The sequence below is a fragment of the Otolemur garnettii genome, unplaced genomic scaffold (assembly GCF_000181295.1).
Source record: "Otolemur garnettii isolate 467f Iridium unplaced genomic scaffold, OtoGar3 scaffold00127, whole genome shotgun sequence".
In the NCBI taxonomy this organism is placed as follows: domain Eukaryota; kingdom Metazoa; phylum Chordata; class Mammalia; order Primates; family Galagidae; genus Otolemur; species Otolemur garnettii.
The window spans coordinates 3,315,997-3,327,065 of NW_003852522.1; the positions used below are offsets into that span (position 1 = coordinate 3,315,997).

Sequence of the window (11,069 nt, forward strand, 5' to 3'; positions counted from 1 at the left end):
AGCTCTGGTGTATGCGGCTGGTGCCTTAGCTGCTTGAGCTACAGGCACTGAGCCTGCATTCTTTTCTTTGATGAAAAGAATACCCAAGTAAATATTGGATGCATTACTCAGAGAGAAAATAAGTACATTTGATAAAGCTTCTGCCTCGGTGTTTACATGCTGCCATATTGATATTTACATACTGTGTGGTGATATGGACCTCCCTTGTAGTGGGTCCTAGTGACAGGAGACAGAAGTTGCAGTCCTAGTGGGACTATTCTAGCTCCACAAGACACCCAGCAGGATGTTCATGGAGCAAAGAGAAGGGGTCGCCCCTGCTGGCCTCACCACAGCCCATCCAGAAGTCTGGAGTTCCTCCTTCCCCTTTTGGCTGTTCAAGAGGACCTCCCACCTAGATATAACCTCTCAGGTGAAATGCTTTCTGAATAGAGCCTCAGGTGGATTTAAGAGCCTGGGGGTGTCTGAAAGCCCACGGAGTCTGAGATAAAGTAACTGACAAGACAGTGTGGGTTCCATCAGCAACCCCAAGAAACCTAGTCCTGGAACACTACTGCAGGGTGATGCAGACACCAGACACCGCGGGCGGAGGTGCCACGCATCTCCATATTCACTGTGCAATGTCTCAGATGGCTCATTTTTTCACAGCAAAATGCTGGGGGTGGAGGGTAAGGGTCCTAAAGGCTCAGAGGTCACAGTTCTCGCAGCAATGCTAGGAAAAAGAGGGAAATAAGTCCTGCTGGCAAAGAGGCCAGAGAACTGGCCATTGCAGAGATGCAAATATGTGCCCTGCTGTGTCATTTCTAAGAGTAAAACACTGGAAATAGCCTCAACGTCCACCAGGAGGAAACAAGGTGACATGAACAGCACAGCCATACCCAAAGCTGCCCCATAGGCAAAGTGGGAGACGGACCCCTGATATGCAGGAACCTGCCAGGTCTAGAATCTACCAGAGGTGTAAGGAGGAAAAAAAAAAAAACCCTCATTACACATGGAGGTTCCCCACCTCATCACTATAACCTAACTATGGCCAATGTTGAGGCCTTTCTCACTCTGGCCAGGTCCTGCAAAGAGTCCCATGTGTTTTTCCCATGTCCCCAAGTAGGTAAGCTTCTCTGTCATCCCCCTTTCAATGATGAGGAAACTGAGTCCCAAAGAGGTGAAGCTATAGGGTCTGAGTTCAGTGATGAAGCTGTAACAAATCAGATGTTCTGGTTCTGAGTAGGAGCTCTCAAGCCAGACAACTCCTATGAGGCACAGAAAGGGTCTTCGCCTCACTGAAATTCTGCTGCAGAGTCAGGGAGTCGAGCGGGCTCAGCTCACTAAGGTTCATGTCCAGCATGGGACGGGCCACGCAGGGCAGAGGCAACAGGGACACCAGGATCTCCACCATACAGCTAGCCCTGCTATCAGCTGACCCAGTTCCCAAGGATAGTCACCTTCCAGCCCTTCACCCGGACAAGAGGAAACACTCAGCTGCTCTTCCTATAGCAGCCGCTAAAAATGGAACATACCCCAACCCCCACAGCAAACCCTGGTTCTCTCCTGGCTCTACCTTCTCCGCCTCCTAACCTTCTCCTCCTCCAGGGCAACCTTTCCTACCTGCATCTTGTTCTCTATCTCCATCAGAGCTGGGTCACTGTGGATCATACTGATGGGGCCAGAACCTGCATGCTACAGCATCCCAGAGCTCCATGTGTGCTTGCAGCATACTGGGGAAGTTATGAACTCAGTTCACAGACGGCAAACCCACCTAAGTCTCTGTCTACTGATGTATAAAATAGGCATCACAACAGTGCCTGAGTGAGAACTTAATGAGTCAACATCTGCCCAGGAAGAGTAGAAGCCAGAACTGCCACCCTCTGAGCAGGCACAAGACCCCAAGGGCACCATCATTACCCAAACTCACATAGGAGGGAACCCAGACAGAGCAAACCACTCTCGCAAGGCACATAGCATCCCTACCATGTGCTGTAGGTCAGAAAAGCCCAGTCAGGGCCATAAAACCATGAGAAGCAGCCCGGATCGAATTGTGAATCCAGTGGAAAGTCTAGAAGTCAATCCTGACATTTATTCCCTGGCCAGGTGAGCATAGACCAAAGTCAAGGTCAAGGTAGTGGGTGCTCATGAGGCCCCCTCATCCACATTCACATAGAACACTGGAGCTTAAGAAGCTCAGAGGCCACCGAACATCCTGGAGGTTGTGGTTAGCTGAGGTTTGGGGGTAATTTTTAAACTAAGCTGGTCATGGGGCGGCAACTACAGCTCAGTAGTTAGGGCACCGGCCCCATATACCAAAGATGGCGGGTTCAAACTGCCCCAAGACAAACTGCAACAAAAATATAGTCAGGCGTTGTGGTGGGCGCCTGTAGTCCCAGCTACTTGGGAGGTTGAGGCAAGAGAATCGCCTAAGCCTAGGAGTTGGAGGTTACTATGAGCTGTGTGACGCCACGGCACTCTACTGAGACGATAAAGTAAGACTTTGTCTCTACAAAAATAAATAAATAAATAAAAATAAAAATAAACTAAGCTGGTCATATGTAACTGTTCACTGAGACCACTCTGAACAAGTGAAGTCAGGAATCACCAGATGTCAAAGGAGTCAGAAAGGTGGACCCAGGCCTTGCCTCTGGGGCCCTGTCTTTGGATTCCAACCTCACAAGGGGGAAGCAGGCACACCACAGCCAAATAGGGTTCCATAGCCACGAAGAAGGCACTGGATCACCCCTATTTTACAGACAAGGAAACCAAGGCATAGAGATGGAAGTTACTTGCCCATGTCTCTGGCCAGCAAAGGGTAGCAGCCTGGCTCCAAGTTCAGTCACCAAGAGCCAACTTAACGAATTTTCAATCTCTAGGAGTAACACAGCCCCATGTAACCCCAGGGCCCCTTAAGCCCAGCAGTCAGAGTTCCACTACGTACCCATCATTCCACCCTCCTGTTAGTAGGAACATCTACTCATCTGTTCCTGTCCAAGTGCCTCTGCTATTTAGTGCCTGGTCTAGAGGTCACCCTAGGCTGCCCTTCACACATTCGCATTTTCCCACATACACATACATATTCCTGACACTGCCTGGGCCAGACCCTATCATCTCTTGTCTGGTGCCACACCGATCTCTCTACCTCTCCCCACCCATCTACCCTGCCTCTGTTCCTGTCCCCACCTGTCCCTCCTGAATACAGCAGCTGGAGGGCTGAGCTGGTCTCTCCCTGAGAGGCACCTGATGTGGGGAGCTGTGAGCTAGGAGCCATACATGGTAGGGGTGGGGGGGTCACACACATGTGGAACTCTCCCTATACCCCACACTCAACCCAACAGGATCCAACTACGTGTTCACCTCCACTGGAGTTGCCACCCCATCCCCAATGCCCCCCACAACTTTAGCAACTACTCCTGACACCTCTAGGGTGCCTGGCCTTGGCATTGGCCCCCACTCGCAGCCATAGGAATCTAGTCAAGAAACACCTGAGCTCAAGGCCATGTGTCTCTAGAGTGGGCTCAAGGCAGGGCTTTAAAGACAACACCTGCCCTCAGACAAGTGTCAAGGAAGCCCCAGGTCCCTCTAAGGTGGGGATGTTAGGAATAGAGATTTACTCCTCGGGGACCTAGCAGGTGCTCCTACCCTTGGTGCCCAGCCAGGAGAGGCTCTTTACAAGATTCTCTCCCCTTGTCTCCCGTGTTTTAAACAACATGGTCTTCAGGGCAGGCAGGCACCATTATCTTCACTGTTCCCAGCAGCAGTCTCTCCTTAGAAGCCAGGATTGGAACTGGAACAGTCTGAGCTCCCCCAGCAAGGGCAGGCTTTCTCAGGGTGGCTGGGGACCAGCAGCCTTGGCAGCATCACAGTGGAACTCAATAATGTAGATTCTCAAGATCACTCCCTAACCAGCTGAATGAGGAACAGAAACCCATGTGGGCTGAGCTCCAAAGCATGTGAAATCCCCTGCTCTGCCCTATCCCTTTCTAGCAAAAAGGACTGGACACTGACCTCAGGGGAAGCAGCCACCCTGGCTCGGCTCTGGCCTATGACTTAGCACAGCTCATAAGGAAGAGGCACCTATCAGCAACTGGCTCTCCCTGGGGCCACGCCCACCCATGGGGGTAGGTGGAGCCAGAGGACAGAGGTGGGAAGGCTGGGCAGGGCATGACTGAGGCAAGATCTGTCTAGAGATACCAAATCTGCCGCCCCTGTGGAAACTCAGGTAACCTCGCTAAGCCTCAGTTTCCCCATGCGCAAAACAGGTGTGCCAGGTGCCTCTGGCAATTATTTATCAGCGCTTAAAGGGCAGATTGGCACACACTGAGTGCTGATATTCCAGGGCAGTGGGGAAGTGTAGGGAGACCCTCCTGACTGACTCTGGAGAAAAGAAGCCCTGCTCCCCCCGCCACCAGCTTTTAGCCCCAGATGCTTTCTGTTTTGTTTTAGTTTTTTTGCAGTTTTTGGCCAAGGACAGGTTTGAACCCGCCACTCCTTTGAGCCACAGGCACCACCCTGGCCCCAGATGCTTTTTGAGCCCCAAGTGAGTTTTGGCCTGGGACACACAGCCACCTCAAGTCGGCCTTGTGGAAGAACAGAAATAAACTGAGGCTGAGAGAACAGGAAAAAGCCCATATATGGGCTCTGTGTTGAGTGGACTGGGTCTCTCTCAACAGTCAATGCCTATAATGCCTATTAATCAGAGACAGTAGGAAGGTTGCTTTTATGAAAAGAGAAGGTGACATGATAAATGAGTGTAGTGCAGAGGAGCTATAAAACCAGCCAGATCTCTGGGGACAACTGACAGCATATTGAGTAGACACTGGGACTCGGATAACATGCAGGAATGATTCCTAGACTTCAATATGTGGCTCTGACAACATAGGATAGTGTCCTTACTGCACAAGAAGGTACACTTAAGCACTTAGAATGGACATGTCACCATCTCTGCTCCTGAATTTGAAAGGGTTCAGCAAAAATGTGTTATCTACAAGATATGGAAAAATAATACGGCACCTGGCATCCTGCCCACAATTGAGGGCCTGTGGTGTGTGTGTGTGGGGGGGTGTTCACTGAGTTGTTTTTCAACTTCCCCAGGCAGGTGAAACATGAATTCAAACCCAAACCATAGCCCAGGATCTAGTTCCACCCTCAGACCTGGATCTTCTGGGCACAAAGTCCACCACATTCATTTCCAGGTGTAGCTGTGGGCTGCCCCACCATACCTGTTTTTGAGAAGATGAGCTGCAGAACAAGAGGCCGCCGGGTGACAATTCCTGAACCACGGGGAAGGAAGTCCCTGTGAGGGGGGGAAAGGGACAGAAATTACTCACAAGTCCTGCACAGGAGGCAGGAAGTGTGACCACACATGATGCAGCAACTCAGTCTTGCAATTTGGGTGACCTCAACAATGACACCCAACCCTAGCTGGACCTTGGGGAACTCTCTGGTCTTGGAAGCTCTGGGTTAAAGGTCATAGCCAATGGCACTATTTCCCTCTGCACCCCAGCACTCTCAGGACCATTTTACTTCAGAAGGATCTGAACAATCTCCCCCACATTCAAGAAATAAATACATTTCATACATGCATAAAATCAATATAATGTCATATGTATGACATAAAAGTGAAATAAAATTAATTAATGGCAACATATAATGTTTATGTCCAAAAATGACACATTGATAAAGAGTCAGAAGGCAAATCAGAACAGGAACCAATGGCAGACAGAGGGCCGAGAGCTTTCTGGGGTGATGAAAATGGTCTGAAGTTGGACCATGGTGATGTTTCTTTTCTTTTCTTTTCTTTTTGTAGAGACAGTTTCACTTTATCACCCACAGTAGAATGCAGTGGCGTCACACAGCTCACAGCAAACTCCAACTCCTGGGCTTAGGCAATTCTCTTGCCTCAGCCTCCTGAGTAGCTGGGACTACAGGCGCCTGCCACAATGCCCAGCTATTTTTTTGTTGCAGTTTGGCCGGGGACCAGGTTTGAATCTGCCACCCTCAGTATATGGGGCTGGCGCCCTGCCCACTGAGACACAGGTGCCATCCTTTTTTTTTTTTTGAGACAGAGTCTCACCTTCTTGCTCTTGGTATAGTGCTGTGGCATCACAGCTCACGGCAACCTCCAGCTCTTGGGCTTAGGCAATTCTCTTGCCTCAGCCTCTCGAGTAGCTGGGACTACAGGCGCCTGCCACAATGCCCGGCTAGATGTTTTCTATAATTGGTGGCAAATTTACTAAAAATCACTTATTTTGAAATGGGTGAGGCTCAGCGCCTGTGTCTCAAGTGGCTAAAGCTCCAGCCACATACACCAGAGCTGGTGGGTTTGAATCCAGCCTGGGCCTGCCAAACAACAATGATGACTGCAACCAAAAAATAGCTGGGCATTGTGACAGGTGCCTGTAGTCCCAGCTACTTGGGAGGCGGAGGCAGGAGAATAGCTTGAGCCCAGGAGTTGGAGGTTGCTGTGTGCTGTGATGCCCCGGAACTCTACCAAGCACGATAGCTTTAGGCATTGTCTCAAAATAAATAAGTAAATAAATAAATAAGGGTGAATTTCATACTATATTAGTAACCCCTTAATAGAGCTATTTAGGGCTCGGCGTCTGTGGCTCAAGCGGCTAGGACGCCAGCCACATACACCTAAGGTGGTGGGTTCTAATCCAGCCCGGGCCTGCCAAACAATAATGGCTGCAACCCCCCCCCCCAAAAAAAATAGCTGGGCATTGTGGCAGGTGCTTGTGGTCCCAGCTGAGGGGAGGCTGAGGCAGGAGACTCGCTTGAGCCCAGGAGTTGAAGGTTGCTGTGAACTATGATGCCATGGCACTCTACCCAGGGGGACAGCTTGAGGCTCTGTCTCAAAAAAAAAAAAAAAAAAAAAATAGAGCTATTTAGGAAAAATATATATTCTGTGCAATGCTTGGTGGAGTGGTGTATGCTTGTAGTTCCCGCTACTCAGGAGGGAGGATCATTTAAGCCCAGGAGTTCAAGTCTACCCTGGGCAACATAGCAAAACCTTATTCCCATTTAAAAAATCCTATGTACCATGTATTTCACAATGGAAATGCTACCAGGCACAGCCACCCTAGAAGACAGGATGCAGGCCTGCACCAACTTAGCAGTGAAAATGCCTGTATTCTGGCAAGCAGGAAGAACAATAGGCATTCCATACCATGAGAAAGGAAAATGAAAGTGTCCGGCTCAGCGCCTGTGGCTCAAGTGGCTAAGGCGCCAGCTACGTACATCTGAACTGGCTGGTTTGAATCCAGCCCGAGCCAGCCAAACAACAGTGATGGCTGCAACCAAAAAATAGTCGAGCGCTGTGGCGGGCGCCTTTAATCCCAGCTACTTGGGAGGTGGAGGCAGGAGACTCGCTTGAGCCCAGGAGTTGGAGGTTGCTGTGAGCTGTGATGCCATGGCACCCTACCCAGGGCAACAGCTTGAGGCTCTGTCTCAAAGAAAAAAAAGAAAAAAGAAAATGAAAGTGTCCAGCCAGGCACTGAAGTAGGATCTGTGTGATCAGAGTACACTAACCTTACAAGGGATACTGCTGTTTCATATGAAATGGCAAAATGTGGGCAGTGCCCATAGCTCGGTCAGTAGGGTGCCAGCCACATACACCCAGGCTGGTGGGTTTGAACCCGCCCAGGGCCAGTTAAACAATGATACTGCAACAAAAAAAAAAAGCCAGGCGTTGTGGCAGGTGTCTGTAGTTCCAGCTATTCCAGGGGCTGAGGCAAGAGGATCTAATGAGCCCAAAAGTTTGAGGATGCTGTGAGCCAGGCTGACGCCACAGCACTTCTAGCCTGAGCAACAGGACTCTTGTCTCAAAAAAAAAAGGCAAAAGTTTCTAGGCTCAGGAAATTTCAAACAGCATTTGTACCTAGATGGATGTTTGGAGGATAGATGAGTATTGGGCAGATATGCCCCACACACAGCAAGACAGCGTGGCAGGTCCCCCACCAAGTGCCACTGGCGCTGCTGTCCTCCTGAGCAGGAGGGTAGCCCTACCAGTGTTGGGAATCCTTGATGGGGGCCCTGGAGGGTCTCAGGAGATGCTGGCTCCCTGGAAGAGTAATAAGCATGGGACAGGGGCACAAATGCACTCTTGCCACACACATTAAACCATGGGGTTCCCATCTCATCAGCTGCTTCTATAGCACTTCCTCTGGCTGGGTGCATGGATGACTACCCAAAGTCTCGAGGGACTTGAGGCCCCACTGGTGCAATAAGGGGATCTTGATGGATGATAGGGCTCTGAGAGCCCCCATGGGAGCAGCCTAGAGTGAACATGATGGGAAAATGGGGATGGCAGGGCTGGGGATCACAACCAGGTAACCTGGTTATCATTCCTAGAGCAAGGCCATTAAGTGGGATTTAGGGACGGCCAGAGGTGACTGCACTGACTCAGGGTAATAATGACAGGGGCCAGATCAAGGGATGGTAGATAGGGATATGGAAGGCAGAGGATTAATCCTGGACAGATTCAGGGTGGCTCAGGAGGTGCACAGCAATGACCTAAGAATAGCTGGATGGAGAACAGGCTAGGATGGGAGATGGGGGAAACGCCCTGAAGACTTAGGACAACCTTTAGGGGGTAAAGCCCTGGCCTCTCCAGTCCTGGGACGCTACATGTCCTCAAACTGTGCTCCCAAGAATGACAAAGAGCGGAAGGCACTGCCTGCCCCACACTGAACATGTCATACCACATGCGCCACTTCACCCTAACACCCTGAGCTGTGCTTTCCTCCTGGCAGCCTCCTGTTTGGCCAATGTGGAGCTGGAGGCATGAGAAGACCATATGATGTAGCCAAGCCATACACTCCAGGTTCCTCCAAGAGAAGACACATACTTATCCCTACCTCCTCAGCACCTGGGAGGTATAGAGACACAGAAGGCGTGGATGCAAAGAACACGTACTATGGAAGTAAGAAGGTGGGGTGCTGAGGGGTTGAGCAGGGTTCCCTGAGAAGAGGGGATGGGGCAGCAAGACATATGGAATCAGGAAGCAGAAAGAGGGAAAGACCAAGGAGGCCACATGGGGTCACAAACCCCAAAGTTGGCTTATCACCATAGCCTTCAGCAAAGGGGACATCCTTGTTTCTCCCCTTCACAGAGGACACTATTGACACCATGCTCTCCTGAGGCTCTTAACCTTGCCAGCACCACACCAAGCCCAGGCCCTGACTCCACCTAGAGCCCCAGGCCATCTGGCTGACAGCAGGCACCTGAGAGGCAGCAACAGAGGCATCTGGCACTGCCAGGGATGCAGTGTTTCAGAAGCCATGAGCACCAGCCCTGACACAGATTCTCCAGCAATGTGACAGCACATGCCCTTTGCAAGAATACCACCACTCTACCCTGTAGTGACTTCTTTATACAGGGGGGGACAGAATGGTCTCACTCTGTTGCCCCAGCTAGAGTGCAGTGGCACAATCACAACTCACTGCAACCTCAAACTTCTGGGCTTAAGCGATCCTCCTGTCTCAGCATCCCAAGTAGCTAGAACTACAGGCATGAGCCATTGCATCCAGCCTGAATCTCAATGACTATTTTTGAAGTGTGCAAGTGAAACACATCAGTGACCAAATAATACAGGAGCAGCATGTAAACATAATCACGAGAATCCTGCCTGCACTGGTCCTCCATGCTTGTTCAGTGTGTCTGAAGTTTATTACTTTTCAGGCTGGGCGCAGTGGCTCATGCCTGTAATCCTAGTACGCTGGGAGGCTGAATTGCCAGAGCTCATAAGTTCAAGACCAGCCCGATGTACAGCGAGATCTCATCTCTAAAAATAGCCAGGAGTTGTGGTGAGCACCTGTAGTCCCAGCTACTCGGGAGGCTGAGGCAAGGAGTTCAGTTTGAGGTTGCTGTGAGCTGTGTTGCCACAACACTCTACCAAGGGCGACAAAGTGAGATTCTATCTCGAAAGAAAAAAAATGAAGTTCATTAATTTTCACAGTTGACTCAGTCAAGTCGCATTGCATGAACAGCCCAGTCTGTTCATCCATTCACATTTCATGGACATCTGGGGTATTTCCAGCTTGGGGCCATTATAAATAATGCTGATCTGAACATTCCCATACATGCCATTCACAGACATATGTCCTTGTTTCTCTTGCTGAGTCACAGGGTAGACTTGAACTTGAACCAACAAAACTAGTCTCTGATGATAGAAATCAGAGCAGTGATTCTCTTTTCGGAAACTGAAAAGACCAGGAAGGAACTTTCTGAAATAAAGATGACATCTTATATCTTGATCTGACCAGTGGCTACTAGCGCATAAGCATTTATGAGAAAATCAAGGTACTTAAGATTTATGCAATTTACAACATCTAAGTAAAATCTCAGAAAAAGGTCACAAATATAAATAAGTCAGGAGGACATGCTCATAAAGCTTTAGACACAAAAGTACAGAGTAGCCATTCCAATAAAATTTGGCCACAGCTCACATCAGTGGTTCCAGATACTTGGAAGGTTGAAGTGGGAGGATCACTTAAGGCCAGGAGTTCCAAACTGACCTGGGCAATAGCAAGATCTCATCTCTACAAAATAATTTGAAAAACTGGGCAGCACTTGTGGCTCAAAGAAGTAGGGCGCCAGCCCACTCCATATGCCAGAGGTGGTGGGTTCAAACCCAGCCCTGGCCAAAAAGTGCAAAAAAATTTGAAAAATTAGCTAAGCTTGATGGCATGCACATGTGGTCTCAGCTACTCAGGAGGCTGAGGCAGGAGGATTGCTTGAGCCCAGGAGATCACGGTTGAGCTGTGATCACACTACTGCACTCCAACCTGGGCAACAGAGTGAGTTCCATCTCTGTTAATACTAAAAATTTGACCACTGAATGATTACAACCTTGTTGGCTTTCTAATAAGAAGCAAAATTCAGATCTTAAAGAATTTTAAAGCCCAGCAAGGGGAAGTAGATAAAAAATTATGGACCATCCATGCCATTGTCCAATATACACACAAAAAAGGGCCTGTCATCTCTGGATTGGGAACTTCCTTCTGAGTATATACTAAGTGAGAAAAAAAGGAAAGATTTGTACTATTAAAAGGAAAGATTAGTTTTACTATTTAAAAAAAAAAAAA

At 49.4% G+C, this 11,069-nt stretch overlaps 1 protein-coding gene across 7 annotated transcripts in view; it reads right to left on the bottom strand.

The window, feature by feature from the left end:
- DNM2 (dynamin 2) overlaps nucleotides 1–11,069 on the bottom strand; it is a 96,607-nt gene that overhangs the window by 47,435 nt on the left and 38,103 nt on the right. For all 7 annotated transcript variants that reach the window (XM_003797951.3, XM_003797948.3, XM_012810191.2 and 4 more), the window contains exon 2: nucleotides 5,202–5,275. In XM_003797951.3, the coding sequence (XP_003797999.1) occupies nucleotides 5,202–5,275 (74 nt within the window). The remainder of the gene's footprint in view (nucleotides 1–5,201; nucleotides 5,276–11,069) is intronic.